At 40.5% G+C, this 21369-nt stretch overlaps 1 protein-coding gene across 4 annotated transcripts in view; it reads right to left on the minus strand.

The window, feature by feature from the left end:
* The window catches only part of CREB5 (cAMP responsive element binding protein 5), a 431120-nt gene that overhangs the window by 9984 nt on the left and 399767 nt on the right, over nucleotides 1–21369 (minus strand). For 2 of the 4 annotated variants that reach the window (XM_043463321.1, XM_043463319.1), the window contains exons 8-9: nucleotides 9936–10259; nucleotides 5263–5493 (exon numbers count right to left, since the gene is read on the minus strand). In XM_043463321.1, coding sequence (XP_043319256.1) covers nucleotides 5263–5493; nucleotides 9936–10259 — 555 coding nt within the window. The remainder of the gene's footprint in view (nucleotides 1–5262; nucleotides 5494–9935; nucleotides 10260–21369) is intronic. The other 2 variants (XM_043463320.1, XM_043463323.1) reach the window with 1 other exon arrangement.

Raw genomic sequence — 21369 nt, forward strand, 5'->3', positions numbered from 1 at the left:
TTAAAATCACTGTGGTGACTGACCATCATTTAAAGATATATGTGAATATGGACATATTTCTTAATGTAATATATAATCATTTAGCTATGTTATAATTGGAAAATGAATGTCACTTAATATTCTCCATAGACAGAACTATCAGCCTCTGTCTCATTTATATCATGCACACATAAATATGATGCTGAGAAGGACTAAATAAAAGTCTAATGGCCATAAAAACAACAGAAATTCATGGGGGAACTTCCAGCAGAAAAAGGAACTCTCAAATGAGGGTTGAGAATAACAAGGTTTGGCTTCCCCAATTGCTACACCAACCTAGTGTAAAGCAAGGTGGTTGGACTAGTTCTCTAGTTACTTTCTGTAAGATAGTTTTTTATTCTTATTTCCCAGACCTGGGATTGAACCTGTGTCCCCTGCAGTGGAAGCATGGAGCCTTAACCACTGATCTCTAGGGAAGTCCCAGTTTTTTATTCCATGTTTCTGTGTTGCTTTCTATTGAGAATGCTAATTACCTAATAATCTAATGAAGGTCTCCATCTTGATTTTTAATTCACTAATTAACTGCTTTTGGTATTCTCAAATAGGATTAGACATCAAGTCTTATATTTCCTAAGGGAGCCAGTTCTAGCATCCCCTTTACTTCCAATTCTTATTAGGTCAGATTCCAAAGGAATATTTATGGTTTCACTTTTGTGGAAAATTTCAAGTCCATATCTCACATGTACATTGTGAGAGTCTATTAGAGCCTTCCTCAGATTCCATAAGGGAGCCTCTGAGTTAAGAAAGGTTGAGAATCACTGCCCTAGAGGAAGCAGAGTTCACTGTGCACACGCATCATCATTCCATATTGATAGGTACTGATAGATATTCTATACTGATAGACCAAATGACGTAGGAAATACACAAACACTAGACTACATTTTAAACAAAAATTCTTTTCAAGGTAACATTACTAGAAATCACCTTGAATACATTTTGGAAGAGAACAATCAGACAGCAAATGTTTCAAAATGCATGAAAGAAATCAAACGTGGCCTACAGTTCTGGTACAGAAATTAAGAAAAAAACACACACAAGACTTCTGCAGGCATTTTCTTATTCTGAATTACCTTGCTTTATGAACTGAGGCAAATCACCAATTTTTTTACTCCCCTGTGTAGGTTATAACTATAGGTCTTCATAAATAAGCACTTTGCAAGAGCAAATATTAATAATAAGTATTGAGGGGCTTCCCAGGTGGCTCAAAAGTAAAGAATCTGCCTGCAACGCGGGAGACCTGGGTTTGATCCCTGGGTTGGGAATATCCCCTGGAGAAGGGAAAGGCTACCCACTTTAGTATTCTTGCCTGGAGAATTCCATGGACAGAGGAGCCTGGTGGGCTATAGTCCATGGGGTCACAAAGAGTCAGACATGACTGAGAGACTAACACTTTCTTTTTTAATTATTGATTCTCCTGCTGAAATCAGCCTTTAAATTTTTTTGTCTTTTTTCTAAACCAGTTTGGGTTTGTTACTTAAAAGGTTAGCTATTTAAATAGGGACTGTGAGAGTATAGATGTGGCTAGATTAATCTGTTCTTAAATCCATAAAGTTGCCTTGGGATGAAGTAGCACCCCTATAGAGACATTCAACACTATAGTAACGTACTTGAAACAAGGACTCCAAGAAGTCCCTAGTAACTACATTTTCAGTTTTTGGCTTTGGGGGATGTCATTTTGTTAATATGATAAACTCAGAATGCTTTTTGATGCAAGCAGTAGTCCATGCCAAAAACATAATTATCAAAATGATCCCTACAAAATAGCCCCCCTGCCCCATTGGTTTTTTTTTTTTTTTTTCTTATAGATTAACTGAGGTCAGGTTTTGTTCATTAAACCAAAGGACTTTCAATTTGTACAGCAACAGTTCCCATCTGGCCTTTTCTCTTGCCAAGTCCCAAACCCGGGCTTGTGTGTCGAAAATTTCAGCAGCGACTTAGGCCATGTGTCTTTGCACTGAAAAAGAAAAGCAATTATTTCCATGGGCGACCAGATGATTTCCATATCATCTACTGAACACAAGCAATCCACTGAGTACCACATTAGCAGTTGGTGAAGTTAGAACTGATCTTAGCCACTCTCTCAGTGAAAAGAATGTGGATTCTTTCATAGTTTAAGAACTTTCTAGAATGAAAGATCACAGAGCAATGGGTTAGGTCAATAAACCTTGCTTGGGTCTTCATCCTACTGCTTGCTTGTTGTGTGACTTTCGGGAAGACTTCTCATGTCCTCCAAGCCTCAGTTTCTTCCTAAATAAAATGTAAAATTGGTGGTTTTTAATATTCCCCTCAATTCCTTTACTTGCATTGACCTCTTGGGCAGAGATTTGTTGTGACACAGGGAAATGAAGTTTGGGAGTTGATTTTGTTTGCTCAGCTCTGATTTTTCCAATTTGAAGCTCTGCAGCCTAACCAGAAGGTTCTATGCTGGAAAACAACTCAAAGATGGCAGCTGGCCATCCAGACCTTGGATATTCCTTTTGGCGAGAGTTTGTTTGTTTAGCACCTTCCATTTCTGTTTACTTAAAATTTGACTCACTGGATCAGCCTCAAGAGAGACACCTTTTTCTTTTGACAAAGGTCCAGTGAGAGGGAGAGGGGTCATTCAAAGGTAGCAGAATCTGCATCTCCTCTCCAGCATCACATGGCCTGATACAGAGCTCTCAGCATCCCCGAAGACATGGAACTCTTGTGGTTTCTGTCCCTCTGAAGCAAAGCAGTGGTTGGAAAACACCAACAACTCAGCCTTTTCAGAGACTGTCCTTTCTCAGGCACTGCTTTAACAGCCAAAAATATTGGTGCCTGTTGAATGAGACTTTTTTCTGGTTTTCAGAGATTAGATTTCTAATATCTTTTATCCTTAGCCATTTTGGCTCTTAGAATGTGATAATTAATAGATTCTGTTCTCATAAAGGATATGTTTACCTTATATGTTAATACCTTATAGGTTAAGTAAATGCTAAAACATATATGCCTATGTCAAGGTGTGAACCCATCTGACCTCAAAGTAACCAGCATCCTTCCTCTTCCTGGCTCTCTGCTATGAACCCCCTGCCCCATGTCTTCAGGCTCTAGGGTGACAGTCAGTACCCTGGAGAAATTCTGCAAGAACTCATTTTAGTTAAAATTGATATAAAATTTCTCAGCATCTAATTACATGTCAGCTGGCTACTCAGGGCTCCTCCATCTAGCTCAGTGGGTCTCAATCAGGGGTAATTTTAATCCCCCACAGAGGATAGTTGACAATGTCTAGAGGCTTTTTGGTTGTCAAAATTTAGGGGTGGGGTGGAGGGTGCTACTAATATCTAGTGGGTAGAGGTCAAGGGTATTGGTAAATATGTACAATATACAGGAGATAACAAAGAATTATTGATTATTATTATTCTCGGTAATAGTGCCAAGACTGAGAAAACCTGCACCCGTTCACAGTCCTCTTGCAGACCTCAGAACTGGTAGCAAATTCCAGGGATGCTCACATTTCAGTCATTAGAAAACCACTGCTGTGATATTTGCTAGGTCACATTCACCAGAACTTTTATTTACTTAACATGGTTGTACAAATTAACTCATTTTTTTTTAATGATTAGCCTGGCTCTGACCAAAAATAATCTGTGAAATTGAAGTTTTGATGTTCTGATTACATTTTTCAATACACATAAAAATTAAAAGATGATTATTAATGTTAAAAGTGCCTACCCACATTCCACCTAAAAGCTTCTCACATATGACTATGCCTGCCAGATTCTAGAATTACAGACTTTCAAGTCAGAGTGGCTTCAGAGATGTCTGTGTTCAGCCAAACTCTGTGGCTTGATTCCCTTAAATCACATCTTTGCCAAGTAGTCAGGCAGCTAGTTCTTGGACACTCCAGTGATGGGGAGCTCATTCATTTATTCAACAAACAAATATTGAGTACAGACACTCAGGAACTCTTCAGGCCAGACCTAACACTAGAAAAAGGGGGTAGGTGGTCCGGGAAGAGGGTAAGAATAGAGTCTCCACCTTTATCCAAGATTTGTACGAGCTCGTGGGACTTCCCCCACATCTACTGTGTATGTTTCCCAGTTTCTTTTTCACGTCCATCATTAAAAGAACGATAAATTTGAGGTGGGTGCGGAGAGTGAACATCCATAAATTACGAGTCAGTCCATGAATAACCTAAACTTTCTTGTACACTTTCAATTTGTACACTGGATGCCCTAAGGTCATTTCCATTGAATGGAATTAAACATGCAAAGGCTTTGGAGGTTTGGCACCCTAAACTGCTCCTTTCTAAGGATCCACAGAGGATGTAGGAGTGGGTGAAGGTGACCTATGATACTCCCGAGGAGCAGACTCTCTCTCTTTTGGGCATTTTTTCCCCTCTTCTCTCCATCTTTAGCTGTTATCTTTACTCCTGGAAGCACTGGGCTCTAATCTACAATTTTACTCTTATCCTTGGACTGCTTGTCACATATCTAATACTTGGTTTTTTCTTCTGCTGGTGAACAGTGTCCTCCTTTCTGTGTGAGAACAAATGCCCTGAATTTCATCTTTTGTATGACATGAAGCCTGCTGGAAAAACCCCAGGTACCAGAGTTTCTCAAATGCTCCTAGAATTGGCCTTGATATGAAATGCCCCTCATGGAGCCACCCATGAGAAAGCAAAATAACGCAAGATTCAAATCTTGTCAAGTCTGAAAATGAGATAGAAATGTGCCTTTTCTTATGAAGCAAAATAATTTACACAAACTTTTCTTCCATTAAACAACAATACAGACAATCTAGTGTAAGCTGAAGCAACCGCCTCACCCAGGGAACAGAAAGGGCTGCCTTCCAGTTGAAGACTTACTATGTGCCAGGCATTGGGCAAACAGTTTTGCAGACCATTAGTTCATTTATTCCTCCTAACAACTTTATGAAATTATTATTCCCATTTTACAGATGAGGAAACTGAGAGCCAGAGAGATTTAACACTGCAAGTAGGTGCTGGACAAGAGTTTCAACCTCTGTCTGACCAAAGCTTCTGCTCTCAGCCCTATAACTTGGTCAGGGTCTCCCTCCTCAGAGCAGATGCACTGAAAACTGAATGGTGGTTTTGTTTTGCAGAGCGTCGAAGAATTAATCAAGCCTGAGAAGTAAGCCTGCAGTCGCTCTGTGGCTTAGGTCAACAAGTGCCTGCCGGGCCAGGAAATGCCAATGGTACACAGGGCCTTTGAGTCCCGGGAAAGAGACAGAGGCCTGCACCTGAAGCTGCATGTTTGTCTGGGTGAGCTCTTCTGCTTTCTTTTCCAGTGACATCACCCAGACCTTCCTCTTCTGTCTGCAGCGGGTGGCGGCCGCCCGGTTCCGTTCCAAAAATTTCCGCCGCCTCTCATCAGGATCCTCATCCACCACCCTTCGCCGGCGCCCCCCTGTGGGCTGGGGCGGCTGTATTGTCTGGGTGGGCTGCATCTGTTGCGTTGCTGGTGAAACCTGCTGGGGAAGAGAGGGAGGAGGTGATGGGGAGAGAGAAGGGATGGTTGGGTAAGGTGTTGAAATGTGAAGTACAGGCAGCCCCTTGCTTTAGTTAGCACATCAAACTTGTTTTGCTAAGAATGAAGTCAACAGTGAAGTCACACTCATGAAGAGGAAAAGCATCACCCAGCTATCTCCTATGATATTTTGGCAAGATACAGGGATGACGCGTGAAAAGAGAGTCAAGTAGACTCCCCCCACCCCCCGACTGGCATTTGGCTGAATCATGATGAAAGAAACACTTTTCTTCCTCCTTAGAAGTTAAAAATGTTTTATTTAAGGTGCTTTGTAAAGTTTGAAAGTGCCCATGTATGGTGATGGATGAAAACAGAGAGGTAGGGGTGACTGCCACTGTATTGATGGGTCTGCTGTCATCTGCAGAAATCTCCTCCAGGGCAGGTTGTGAATGCCGTTCATTCTAATGGTGTCAAAACCCTGTTCCTAGAGTACACCTCAGGGGTGGCATCACCACTGTGACTCTTATCAAAAGAACCCTGTGAAGCCTGGAAAGCACCTGAAATCCTTCTGTCACTACATCACACTTCTTAATGCAAAGGTCTTGTGGGACCAAACTCCATTTGGGTCTCTCTCCTCCTCCGAGCCTGACCGAGGCTGATGGGATTACAGGAGATGGTGACTGGGTGAATTTCTAGGTGACTGGGAAGCGTGACCTCTGAAAGTCCATCCTGAAGCAGCACTGAGCCCTGTTAACACATGGTGTCTACTGACACGGACGGATGGTTGTATAGCATCATCTATTATATTATAAGGAAATCCCAGGAGTGGCAAAGCACTTTATTAAAAAGTTTTACTATGCTTCTAAGTTCCTTGTAAGGTCTGCAAGAGGTTCAGCAACATGTAGGGTTTCAGGGACCCCCACACGTATAGCTTTATTTCCCTTCATATAGCAGACACTCAGCACCTAGTGAAATTTCTATGACTGACTCTTTATGTGTCTGAACACCTAATGCTTCCCTAATGCACTTCACTCCTTCCCCTTTCTTCATTTTCAATAAAGGTTTTTTTTTTTTTCCTTCCCTCTCATTGCTCAGTCACTCAGGCTTATGGTGTAATACCTATAAATTTGTTTTACAAGAGGCATTTAACCTGCAGAAATAACAGGCAAAAAGTTTTAAAAATGAAACCCAGCCACCTTTTCTACCACATTCTAACCCTATGATTGAAACCAATCAGAACCACTATACTTGTACTAATAATGGCTCCTGGTTGCCCATCAGCTGACTAACTATATATTTTAATCCTAAACTCTACCAAACCATACATTACTAAAGAATTAGGCTTAGGACTGAAATTGGATTGCATCTCGGTAATTTTTTTTTTAAAGCAAAGACATTTTCTAAAACTGTTTATTGGCAATTCCTCTCCTGACGATCATAAAGGAATAACAAAATAAACTGTCTAAGATCTTACTCACTAGCGCTGCTGCTGAAGATTTAATCCTTGTTATTGGCAAATGTTTAGCACTAGTCATTTCAGATGCAATAACCTCTGAGCTAACCACTGCAAAGCAAAGCAGTAGGAGAGAATGCGCTAACCTGGCTATTTTTGCCTTTATCATTTCTTTGTGTGAATTAACAATCTCTCATTGCCAGCCCTAGACAAGACTCTCAAGTAGGCAAAACTGGGGTTTAACCTTCATTATGGAGACCTCTCTTTCAATTCGGTATTCTCCCATGCTAACTTTAACCAACATTTATCCCTTGATATTTTTCCTCTGCCTTAACCCAAATGGGTAAGGTACATGGTGATTTCAGGCTTTGTCCAGGTTCAGGGTCAAGGTGTGGCTTGGATAAGTGAAATTCCTGGTGACCTAGGAGTGATACCAGGACTCTGAAATTATATCCTGATATGCAGGTGGATCACAAGAAGCCAGGAGAAATTGCAAATGCAACCCTAAGACCAGAATTTATGTCTCTGATAATTATTGTTACTTAGCATTATCTTTTTATTTTATTTATTTATTTATTTATTTTTTCATTTATTTTTATTAGTTGGAGGCTAATTACTTTACAATATTGTAGTGGTTTTTGTCATACATTGACATGAATTAGCCATGGATTTACATGTATTCCCCATCCCGATCCCCCCTCCCACCTCCCTCTCTACCGGATCCCTCTGGGTCTTAAAACGGCATTCTGTTGGGGGTAGAGTGGGAGGGATAAATTGGGAATATGGGATTAACACATGCATACTGCCATATATAAAATAGATTACCAAGAAAGATTTACTGTATACCACAGGAAACTATGTTCATAGTTCTTATAATGAATTATAATGGAAAAGAATAAGAAAGAATATAGGTATATACATATATATGTACAACTGAATTACCTTGTTGGACACCTGAAACTAACACAATATTGTAAATCAACTATACTTCAGTAATAAATAAATAAATAGAATGGCATTATGTTGACACAGATTCTCTGAAAATTTTGATCAAAAACAATTAATTGTAATTTCAAAAAGAATTTATTCCAAGTCATCTTAGAATCTCAGAGTTGGATGACCTTAATAAACTTCTACTCCTGGTGTTCTGACAATCTGAATTTCATTTCATCAACCAAGTTTATACATTTTAAGAGGAGCATTTTGAATATGCTCTAAATAATTTTGTTCAAATTTCAACAAGACCAACCTGGTTTTGTTGAAAAAAGCAACTTTATGTAGCCAATTATAAAAGCAATTAACTGACTGCATATACAATTGGCCACTTATTGACTTGAAATGGAGGCCAATTGGCTAATTGGTAATTAGCTAATGAATGTCTTTTATATTTAATGAACTGTTAAACTTGTCTATGAAGTAACCTGCCCATAAATATAAGCAAAACTTTCGCTATCCATTTAAAAAGAAAAAAGAAAGAAAGTACACATGTGAATCTATCTTTGACCTTGTAGTTTTCTTTTTCCCCTTCTAAATATATGACCTACATTGGCACATGATTAAAAAGGTGCTTTGGATAGCATTTTATTGATTGCTAAACTATGTGTTAAGCTTCTATCACATTATTTCAGTTTGAAATTAATCCTGGCTAACATGTATTGAAAACTGTGCCAAGGGCTAAACATCCTCTTATTTAATACTCTTAAGTCTATGGGCTTAGTCTATTAATGCCCCATTTTGCAGATGGAAAAACTGATGCTTAGGGAGGTTCATCTACTGACCTCAGTCACACAAGTAAGGTGGGAAAAGGATGAAAGTTTTCTCATTCCAAAGCCTGATTCTTATTTGCTATGTAGAATACTTCTAAGAATCTTTGCAAAAGTAAGCTTACCTAACAAATAGTCTTAACTATTGAACAGATTAGAAAGCTGCTTATGGATAACTCATTTTGTGGGTGGCTTTCTAGGTTTGGTGTATGTTGGAGGAGGCAGGAATGTACAAGCTCTAGAAGCTGCCTGATGAGAGGTACAGAGTCAGACGATGGAAGAGACAGTGAATAAGTGTCATTTGGCGATCCCAAGTTTCCAACATCATTCTGACCCAACTGGTTGAAACCTGGGTGGGTGGAAGGAACTGACAAAGGTCATTTCACTTGAAGGGTCAAAGTGCCCAGGGCGAGCCATGCTCCTAGACATGCCCTTCATCCACTTACTGAAACTCACTCGGGTACGTGGACCCGCCTCTCTTCTTGGGCTGGGTGACATAATGTCTGCCTGGTCCCCCGACCCCCTTCCAGTGTGTCTAAATGCTGGCTTTCTTTCTAGCCACTCCTGGTGACTTTCCACCTCTGGGATTTGGCCTTTCTCTTGAACTGATCGGCTACAGGGCTTGGCTCTCTGTCTGCTCCCTCCAACGCATTTCTCATTGGGTGGGATGAGTCATCTCTCTTCAACATTCACAAAGCACCTTACACCCTAACATCCATCACCGAACCTTTGTCTGCCTGAAATTGTTACTCTTTATATTTTTAACATTTACTCTTATTTAGAAGATTGCCCATTGTATTTAATTTCCGTTTTACAGGTGACACAAGCGGGTCTCTAAGATGTTATAAAGCACTGCAGCTAGAACCATGGTTAGGACGAACTTACCTTTCTCGTTCTTTATTCACTTCTTTCATTACATGCTTAAATTCTTAATCCTCCATTGGTGTTACATTTTTAGGGTTAACTTTGTAATATACTACAAAAATAGATTTTGGAGAACTTGAAGTTTACCTTTTCCTTTAGAAACTAGACTTGATATTTATCATATTAGTTATAGAAACTGCGATCTGGGAGGGTCCTATGGGTAATGATTACCTCCTAGGAAATGAACAAAGCCCCTCAGAGTGTCAGAACACGTGGGCTTGTCAAGTAAGGTTGCTGCCAAGGAGCCCCTCATTAGAGCCGGCACTGTTAATGAGAAAGGGGAAAGAGATCATGAAAAAGGTCTACCTGTGCTTGGTTGCCGGAGTGCAGGGGTGGGTGTGGCGAGGTCTGGTGGTGTGCTGGGTGTGCATGAAGGTGGGAGTGGGAGTGATGATGCGGGTGGTTCTGCTGGTGATGGGGTTGAGGGTGAGGATGGTGTGCTGGGTGCTGGTGCTGGTGCGGGTAGGGGTGATGGGCCGGCAGTGCCTGGTGCTGATGCGGGTGTGAGTGCATGTGATGGTGTGGCGCCTGGTCCTGCCGGGAGCCCATCATTTCCATCATGTGTCCCATGGTGTTCATATTCCCATTTGACATGGCGGCAGGGTGGTGAGTCAATGCAGCCTTCAACCTCTGAAACAGAGCAAAAGAAGAGGGGACAAATGAGGCCAGCTGTGTACACAACAGGGATTTTGAATCAAAACGACTCATAGTTTCAATTTTATAATATTTAGCAGCTTCCCGGGTGGCTCAAGTGGTAAAAGAATATGCTTGCCAATGCAGGAGGCATAGGAGATGCAAGTTTGATCTCTGGGTCAGGAAGATCCCCTGGAGGAGAAAATGGAAACCCATTCCAGTATTCTTGCCTGGACAATCTCCATGGACAGAGGAGCCTACTGGGCTACAGTCCATGGGGTTGCAAAGAGTCACAACTGAGGTGACTCAGCATGAACATGTAATGGTACTATTATTAACATTTTTTTCTTACTGGGTAGCAGTATGGCTTTTATATAAATTTCAAATTTTCATATGTATTAGAGTAGGTAGGCGTGTCAATGTCAGCCATGAATGTTAATTAATTCAGCTGACACTGCAAATGAGCAGGATACCCTAGACACTTTACTAAAAGGTATTTCCTACTATCCAATTGTTTACCATATCATATTGACAGCCAACTGCAAGTATAAACCCAATGGAATCATTCAATATGACAACGTCACTGAACAAAAAGCCCATATGAAATGGCACTGTCACAAGATAATGAGTCACAAGAATAAAAGATTTTTGCTTTTCAAAAGATTTCTCAGACCCAAAGAGAAAAGAACTTCAAATTTCAGAATCTAGGAACAATTTTAATATTATTTTCAGTCTTCAAATTAGATTAGAAATCCATAACTTTGGGAGGCAGTGTAGATCTTTCCATTTGTTCCTATGACACTTCTCATATCATAATCCCTCTGATAATCTAATTTTCTCACACAATAATGTTCTTCTGACTTTAAAGTTGAAGAATATGGACCATTGCACTTCTACAGCTTCTTTGATGACCACACCACAGAGCAGGTACAAAATCATCAACCATCAACAAGCAAACAGACATATACACAATTAAATTCTCCCTGAATCTAACCCCTAAGCAGGGGTCAGCAAGCTTTTCAGTAAAGAAGTCAGATAGTAAATATTTCCATCATTGAATGCCTTAAGGTCTCTCACAACTACTCAGCTCAGCCCTTTCAGCACAAAAACAGATACAGACATTCTGTAAACAAATGACCATGCCGTGTTTCAACAAAATTTTACTTAGGGACAGGATATCTGAATTTCATATAACTTCCACATGTCACAAAATATCATGCTACTTTTGATTTTTTTCAATCATTTTAAAATGTCCAAACATTTTTAGCCCCTGTGCTGTGCAAAATTAGGCAGTGGTAAAGAATCAGTTGGTAGTCAAGTTGTTTGCAGTTTCTTATACACAGACAATTATCATCATACCCTGAGGGACACAGTGTACTAGGTACTGTATAATACAGTTACTCCTTGGAAATGTATCTTCTGCAGAGATGATAGTCTAGTTGGCAAGCTTATGTTGGCTTCATAAAGTATTTACTAGGGAACTCAAAGTTCTCTTCTGATTTGCATTCTTATCTGATTGATGATGATAATGTATAATCACTGCAAATGGAAGAGTGGTATTTAAATGATGATCAAAGCTACCATGTGCCAGCCCTATACAATATTAATGATTCTCAACTGGTCAGAGTAAACTATTGATAAGAATAAATTCAATCCATAAAAATCTTTAGTTAAATATAAAGAGCCTCCACTTGTTTAAAAACAAAAAACAAAAAGATTACAAATAGGCTGGTGGGTGGGTTGGGGGCAGGTAGAGGTTGACAAACCATATGTTAATATTCAATAATCATTGAATACAGTTCCTGCATCCTGATGCAGCAACCACTGAGCCCAACTGCCTCCTCCTTCACGAGAAACATCTATTATACAACATCTACTACACGTGAGCTACTGAACTGCATCAGTATCCTGAAGAAGTCAAGCTTCCTGAATCCCTGGGAAAGATTAGGTGCTGCATATTGTGTTTATTACTAAACAGAAAAGTGAACAGATACTCCTCACCTCCAAGTTTTAGAAATGAGTTCATTGTTTTTATAAAAATGCTCATTATAAAAAATTTAAATGATGCTTAAAAGTACAGTGAAGTCAGTAACCAGTGAACCAAGTGCATTGCTTAAATTTGGTGGGTGAACAATATTCCAGACAGCTCTCTCTGTAGAGATGGAACAACAAGTAGAGTCATTTCATAACAGTGCGATCACCATGGCACATGGTGTCAGAAAACTCTTATTTGAAGAGAACATGAGCAAAAGAAGCAAAAATTGGATGAATTGCTGGACTTTGGATATATGCTTCTTAAATCCAAGAAAACTTTGTAAGTGATATATTCAAACTTAAAAGTGAAGAAAATTATGAAAAGATATATTGAGATCATTATTTTGAAACTGACATACCACATAGTATTGATGGATTTTCTATACTATTCTTTATAATTTTATTATTATAAAATATACAGCTGCATAGTGAGAAAACAAACTACTACAAGACTATGTGGTGAAAAAGATAAAAGCCACCTGCCTACCTTCTTCCTTCTTAGCCCCATTCCTCAGATGTAACTACAAAGTATCTGCTGACATATCCTCAGCATTTATCAGAACATGTTGTGCAAACTCTTTATAATGATATATGATTTTGTATCTTGTTTTTTTTCTACTTCAACAATATATATCTTTGACAACATGCCCTATCAATAATAGCTAATAATAATGTCTGGCATCAATTGAGCGCTCACTCCATGACACTCCTCATTCTGTGTTTTATGAGTATTAACTCACTTAATCCTCAGAACAATCCAGCAAGGCACAAAGACAGACTAATCCATGTGCCCGAGCTCTTGCCACTGGAGAGGAGCAGAGGTGAGCTACCTTCAGACCTGTTCTCTACGCCAGGACAGAAGGAGCTGGAAGGCTTGCCGTGCACACTTTGTCAAAAACAGGAATAAACTGTATTGTGCCACCTCCCCATCATCAAAAGGAAACACAAAAAGAAGAGCAGTGCCCAGAAAACAAGAAGATTATTTCTGCACAGTGTAGCACATAAGTGGAAACCCAGTGTATCCTGCTTGTTCCAAAACTTGGCAGAGGTAAGGGTGGGAGGTAACAGTCTCCAGGCAGCTCAGCTGCAGAAAAGGACCAACCAGAGCTTAGCATCATCATCTCTCTTGTTATATTTATTAAGAATAGGTACTTGTATTCCACCCCCAAACACAGATCTGACAAGGTCCAGGTATATCTTCTCCCTGGCCCCACTTCCTAACCTTCAGGTATATGACTGTTCTAGGTCTTTTCAATGTTCAGAGGATGAAGTTCAAGCCCTTAATACAGCCTATGCATAGGCACTGAGGAGTGTGGCCTGGCATTCCCACCAGTGCTTCCATTTGATTGTCTTCTTGCCTAGGATGATCTTTCCTTTTCCGCAGACACTCTAGAGCTTTAAGCAGCAGGACCCTCTTTAGTAAAATTCTCCCTGGTCTCTGCTCTAAACCAATTCCTATTGTTACAAGGTCCCAGCAGAACCATATTCCTCTTTGTAAAACTCAGTGTGTAGTTGTAGTTTTTAGTATGATCATTCAATTAACATCCACCAACCATTCCAGATGATAAGCATCATGACAGGAGGAACCACATTGGATTTTGCTTGGTATTAAACTCATAACTTTAGCACGGAACCTGGTATACATATTGGGGCACTCAATTCATATTTCTGGAATGAATCAATGAATGAATGAAACTTTGTGAGGCTTATGATAAGAATGTATCATTTTCATTTTGGATCCTTGGTGGTGGTATTCATAAGAAAGGATAATTTTACCAGTCATCGAAGGTCAAGAGAATGACTGCAGAAGTCATACAGGCAGATGGGCTATAAAAGTACTGTCAAAAGACCTCCCTGCTCCATCCCCAGTCTGCCCTCTAAAAATGATAACAGAAAAAAAAAGAAGAAAAGAAAACACACAACACAAAAGGAATGTGCATTAACTTCATCTTGGTATATTTTCCCTGAAAGAGTGGCAAGGAAAATTGAAAAGCTGTTAAACAGTGGGTCACTATGTTATCCTTTCAATGCTACAAACAATTTTTTCACCTTTAATTAGGTGCAAATGTTGCCTGACAAATAAATACTATGCACCAGATCTTCATCTCCCAAATAATTAGCTTGTACTGTTAAGGGAAATTACTTGATTGCCTCAAGTCTATTCTTGCAGGTTTCATGCCAAGGCCATAATACTAATGAGGCTTATAACATTCCATTTAACTATTCATTCAACAAATATTTACTGGGCACTAATGTTAGGCACATTATTATTTGCCCACTACCTGAAGTAAATCGGAGATGTATAAAAACCAAAGCTTTTCCCAAAGCCCTGGAAAGAAAACACACATGCTCGAGTGTGGAAATGAAGACTTCTTAAGAATCCCTTAGAGCAGTGGTCCCCAACCCTTTGGGTGCCAGGGCCTGGTTTTGTGGAAGACAATTTTTCCACAGACCAGGGGTGGGAGGGATGGTTTCGGGAAGATTTCAAGCACATTATATTTATTGTGCCTTTTTTATACTGTTCATGGGATTCTTGGGGCAAGACTACTGGAGTGGTTGGTCATTCCCTCCTCCAGTGGACCACATTTTGTCCGAACTCTCCACTATGGCCCATCCATCTTGGGTGGCCCTGCACAACATGGCTTATAGCTTCATTGAGTTATGCAAGCCTGTTTGCCCCGACAAGGCTGTGATCCATGAAGCAGAGGATGAGATGATTGCATAGCATCACTGACTCAATGGGCATGAACTTCGGCAAACTCTGGGAGATGGTAAGGGACAGGGAGGCCTGGCGTGCTGCAGTCCAGAAGGTCACAAAGAGTTGGACACGACTTAGTGACTAAACAACAAAATGAAAGTGAAAGTCACTCAGTCGTGTCCAACTCTTTGTGACTCCATGGACTATATACTCCATGGAATTCTCCAGGCCAGAATACTGCCCTTCACCAGTGGATCTTCCCAATCCAGGGATTGAACCCAGGTCTTCTGCATCGCAGGTGGCTTCTTCACCAGCTGAGTCACCAGGGAAGCCAACAACATATTTATTGTACACTTCATTTCTATTATTACATCAACTCCACTCAGAGCATGGGGCATTAGATCCTGGAGGTGAGAACCCCTGGCTTAGAGAATCCCAGGCCTGTGGGTTGAGCCCACTCCCAGAGCAGCAGCCAGCATCATCTTTAAAAAGAAATGACTATAGAGCTGCTCTGCATATGCTACATTTAATATTCTCCATGTCATTTCTAAACAGTGTGGGGCACTTCTCAAAGTCCTAAAGAGCCTGCTGCTTCTCTGTATCCTGGTGCCAACAAGAGTCATCGCCCTGTAAATCATTAAAAAATACCAAATAAAGATATTTGTATCCCTCTCTCTTAGGGATGATAAATGACCAGCAAATGAGTCCAAGCTGTATTTTGCAGAATGATTCTTTCTTTTTGAAACTGAACTGTGTCTTATTTTAAATAACATTCTACCCAATGCCAAGAAAAGGCAAGGGAGAGAGAGGGAAATTAATGAGCAAATAAACATATATTTTTCAACTATAAAAACCAAGGCTATTACGGAGGTGCGACGGCAAGAAAGGAAAAAAAAAAAAAGATTCTGTTTACTTTCTCTCGTCCTCTACCATATCCATTTATTTGAAAGAGCAAATCAGGAGAGACAGCAAGAAGCCTGACACAGCTGGTTTCAGTCAACAGGGGTCATTTTCATTCAGTCTGTGTATTTTATAAGCTCCTTGTACACTGTTCCTGATGGAAGGGTGGGCCTGCTGCCTGGGATCTGAGTCCTGGTGAGAAACTAGCTATCTACTTCATCCCATACCCTGCACAACTGCTGCCATGATGGCCCAGGGCCAGTGCCCCTCCAGCTCAGCTCAGCTTTGTATCACAGCATGTCTTGTGAGGACCAGGTATACGCAAACGTTATCACCTCCACATGAGTGCACGCGTGTAGGCCTGCGTGAGCTCGCACGCACGACGCACCCACCCACACCCACCCCAGGCAATTTATCTCCCATTAACAACTCACTCTTGCCAATTAGAAACATTTGTGAAACTGTAAAAACATTTCTTCTCCATCTTCAGCTCAGCAGATTGCTTATGCTTTACAGACTCTGAAAGCCAAACCAAATTAAACAATTATTTGAAATTCAGTTGGGTGGGGTGTGGGGGCAGTTTTAATTAAAAACAGCTCTGGGTTTTCTTCCCGAAGAGAATGTGGTAACATCAAAATGTAGTGTTGCTGAGTTGACCACAAGTAAGAGACTATCTATATGAAAATAAGATAAAACCCATCTTTGTATTTCCTTTTGAATACAAAACAATTACCATCAGTGGCCACCCAAAGGTATTTCTGTAAATGTAATGTCTTCATCCTTTCTCCTTCTCAAACACAGCAAATTGGCTGAGGTGTAACACAGGCTTCTGAATGGTCCAAATGGTCAGTGGTGTGACACCACAGAACTTTTCACTGAAGGAGGGCTGCAATATCGATGATTACTGACTTGCTGTAGGTATCAAGAACTTCTGAAATTGTCTCTGAATTCGCAAAAAAAATTGATATTTATCCACTGAATTTTATGACTATACATGGTCAGTTTGGATCCCAAAATCCTTCCCAAAGTTGGAGAGAGGTAGGGATGAGAGGGTGCCATGGAGAAGTTATACCAACTTTGACCTTAATTCTGTCAAAGTAGAAATTGTTTGCTTGTTTGGCCAAGCTGCATGTGGGATCTCAGTTCCTTGACCAGGGCTCAAACCCGCGCCCCCTGCATTAGAAGGGTGAAGTCTTAACGACTTGACCACCAGGGAAGTCCCTAAGGCAAGTATAGTTTTAATGCCCAGATTCACATCTCAGCTTCAGGATGTCTGTTGAGAATGATCGTACAATTCTAATAGCATAGTGGATCTTAAAATCCACATCTATTTCAGAATCACTGTTAAGACAATTAATTAAAATCACATTTGGCTTAATTACTTGGAATAAAATATGCTCCTTTCAAAACTTTCATAATGTAACTCAGCTCTGATGATTTCACAATTTAAGTATTCTTCTTTAGATTTTGGTTTGATAGCAAAATCTCAAATAATCCTACAGGTTGGGAGTAGAGATTACCAGGGAAAGGGGAGGATGCCATAGGATCTGGGAGGAAAAATATTCACCCTCTGTCATTTGTCATTAAAAAGTATTAATTTTGAACATAGTAGAAATGATATAACTAATAAAAAAAAAACACAAACGAATTGTATTATACATCAATACTCCAGTCCATTGGAAAATGATGTGAGGAAATCTCAAAAATATGGATGGTACCTCAGAAAAGTGGAACTTCAGCAGTTCCAAAGTAACCAAGGAAAAGAATTCGATGTCTGATTTCACTCTCTCATTGTCTATTTATGGGTATAACTGCTAAAGTGAGGTAACGTAGACCTAGGTGCTAGGTGACATGCTAAACTTTGGTGGTTAAAAAAAGCCAATCAAACCCCAGAGACAGATCTTAATCAATTTCCCTGCCAGTCTTTTTATATTAATATGTAAATCACATATTAATTATAGTTCTGCAAGACAGAGCCTTTGATTTACTCTTGGTAGCTGAAGAAATTAATGAATGCACATTGATAGAATTGTTTTATTTCAGATACCACTTCCCTGAATCTCTTCGGCTCAGGGTCTGTCCTTTACAATTCAGCGGGCTGATAAGCATTTTAAGAGGCTGTGCATTTTAGAGAATTTCAGAACCAATCGCTGTTCTGAGAGCAGGAGTTAGTCTTCATTTTGTTGTAAGATGGCTTTAAATAAGCACTTAGATAAGTAAACTGCTTGGCTCTACATGTTCTAATCTACTGAACAAATGAGGCAAGATCCTGAATTCCCTATTCCATGAGAAAGGGGTCTGAGTTGATATCTGCTAAGAGATAGGAATCTATTGGAGAAGTGAGTTGTATGCATGTCTAAAATAAAGAAAGAAAAATCATTGTTTCAGAGAACTTCAGAAGAAGAGCAGAGGACTTGGATTGAGAAATCTAGGTTTAAAAACCTGGCTCTACCACCTTGGCCAGTCACCTTAAGCTTCAAATTCGTCAAAATAAGAATCTCTTATCTTTTAAGAGGGTGCTAATAGAAACTCTTGACTTTATCTGAGAAAGACTGATGTTCATTATGATGTCACCTTAAGTAGAACACTGTATTGGGAACAAAAGAAACCAAAAAGATACTTTACCATAGAATGCATGAGGTCAAAGTCAGGTTTTCAGTATATCTCATGGAATCTGACTCCTCTGCAAAACACTGGTACTCTCTCTCTTTTTTTTAAACAATTCTATCATCTCCTGGAGCTTCCCTAGTGGCTCAGTAGTAAAGAACCCATCTGCTGATGCAGGAGATGTGGGTTCAATCCCTGGATCGAGAAGATCCCTTGGAGAAGGAAGTGGCAACCCACTCCAGTATTCTTGCCTTGGAAATCCCATGGACAGAGGAGCCTGGCAGGCTACAGTCCATGGGGTCTTAGAAGAGTCAGATACAACTTATCAACTAAACAACAGCAACAATCATCTTCTAGTTGGCTTAGAACTAAAGAGAAAATGCAGAAGCCACAGCTGCCAACTGGTATGATACAAAGCTAGCAGAGAGTATTAATACACTGGATGAAGACCCAGTATCCAAAAAAATCTTGGCAGACTAGCATCAAGGAATCCAATAAGAGAAATTTAATGAGGGGTCAGTGTAACATATTATGCTTGGTTAACATAAACAAAAGCAAAGCACAAAAAAACACACCAGCACTGTCCAGTGAAAATTCAGGGGAGATGTAGCTTGTCAGTTACATATATATCAGAGGATGCAGGGATTTCATGTGACTTTGTAAAGCACAGCTATGTAAAGCATACATGAAAACAACTAACGTTGGCTTTTCAGTTGCATCAGCAAAACTAGATTAGAGAATTTAATCCAAGAGGGTGATAGTCCTGTTCACCTCTGCACAGGCCAGAATGTGCACTGTGTAAGCCCATGTCCCTGTATCTCTGCCCCCACCCAAAAGATCTCACATCATGTGTCATAGGTGTTGGATTTTCTCTAAGGGAGTATCCCAGCTTTCAGTTGGTATTCCAAACATGCCATTATCATTTTTCCATTTCTAATGACACTGTGGACTTCCCTGATAGCTCAGTAGGTAAAGAATCTGCCGGCAAGGCAGGGGACCCTGGTTTGATTCCTGGGTTGGGAAGATCTGCTGGAGAAGGGATAGGCTACCCACTCCAGTATTTTTGGGCTTCCCTTGTGGTTCAACTGGTAATGAATCCACCTGCAATGTGGGAGACCTGGGTTTGATACCTGGGTTGGGAAGATCCCCTAGAGAAGGGAAAGGCTACCCACTCCAGTATTCTGGCCTGGAGAATTCAATGGACTGTATAATCCATGGGTTTGCAAAGAGTCGGACACGACTGAGCAACTTTCACAGTGACACTATGATGAACATCCTTGTGTTTGCACATCTTGGCATAGTTGCCCAGATACTTCTAAATGTTCATAATTTTTTAAAAAACTGATGACCTGATCCATCCTGTTGGGTTCAACTTCTGGGAAGAGGTGATGATGGTGATGAATGATAGGAATATTGCATGTCTGTGTGTTAGCAGTGTGTACATGTCTGTTAATGTACATATGTATCTGTGTGTTATGTGCAGGGAATGGTATCTCGGTATTAAGGGAGATGTAAAAGGAAAAGATGGGGGTGGAGGCAACTGTTAAGAATCAGTTTTAGTTAATGATCCTTTTCTGGGTCTTATTTTCCTATTCTATCAATATCCCCATAGCCAGGTGAGACATTGCCATATTATATCATTAGGGTCCCCTGCTCCTTTCAGATTACTGAGCTCTTTAAGCACTATGGAATGACTTTGGGTATTAACTTGACCCTATTTTAAGTTGCTAAGTTGTGTCTGACTCCTTTGCGACCCCATTGACTGTAGTCCACCAGGTTCCCCTGTCCATGGGATTTTCCAGGTAAGAATACTTAAGTGGGTTGCCATTCCTTCTCCAGGGGATCTTTTCAAACCAGGGATTGAACCTGCATTGCAGGAGGATTCTTTACCACTGAGCCTCCAGGGAAACGCCCTAGCAGATATTACATGCTCTTGGCTAGTTTCCCTGGCAATTTTAAAGGTGTTGAATACACAGTGGCCTTAGAATAAACGTTTGTTGATTGCCTGCCTGCCTGCCGCCTGCAAGTCTCCAGGAGTGGTGCCTAGCCGTAGAATGTCTTTGAAGCACCGGCCTGTATTTTCCTCACAGAAAGAACACCTTCTGGTGGTGGATGCAGGGAGAATAATGCCCTTTGTCTTGCTCATGAACACTCCACACCTCCCAAAGGCCCAGCACCTGCAAGCCTGGGTAATTTTAGGTGAGGGCTTATTTCCAGCTTTTATAGAAGAAAGTTCTATTGGAAAAAAAGTAATCCTTTGTTATTTTATTTTGGACGAGCTTTTAATCAGAAACACAGGCAGTAACATATGCTAGAAAAGGACATATGAAACATAGAACTTTGCATTTATAACTCACTATGGAAAATCCATGTTAAAGCAACACTAAATTTGGGGTTTTAATTGCACAGAAGTCAGGAAATTCGGATTCAAGTTCCCACAGCAAACTTGACTCCATATGTACATCCAAGGGACCTTCCTGAGTGGGGTAACCTAATTATTTGGCCAAAAAAGTTATAAAATGAAAAGTGATGGAAATAATTTCTCCTCACTGCTACACTTCCCATCATCCCAAGAAAGATGGATGACAGGCAACATTAGCTACATCAACTGCGCTGTTTTTAATGCACAGACGTGCTTGGGTGTGTGCCTGGTGACCATCATGAAGAGTCATCACTCTGCAGCGCCGGAGCAGGGAGGTCCACGACGTGGTGGTGTGCTGTTTGGGTGGAGTAGCCAGTCACCCCATCACCAGTCCTCCATCAGATCCTTCCCCACACCCTTCTGAGAGCAGCTGTGTTCCATGGGCACTGCCCTTTCACCCCCACGCCATCCCCAGAGGACACCTCTCAGTTACTCAGATGCTCAAA

This window comes from Cervus canadensis, chromosome 3 (genome assembly GCF_019320065.1).
Source record: "Cervus canadensis isolate Bull #8, Minnesota chromosome 3, ASM1932006v1, whole genome shotgun sequence".
NCBI classification, from domain to species: Eukaryota; Metazoa; Chordata; class Mammalia; order Artiodactyla; family Cervidae; genus Cervus; species Cervus canadensis.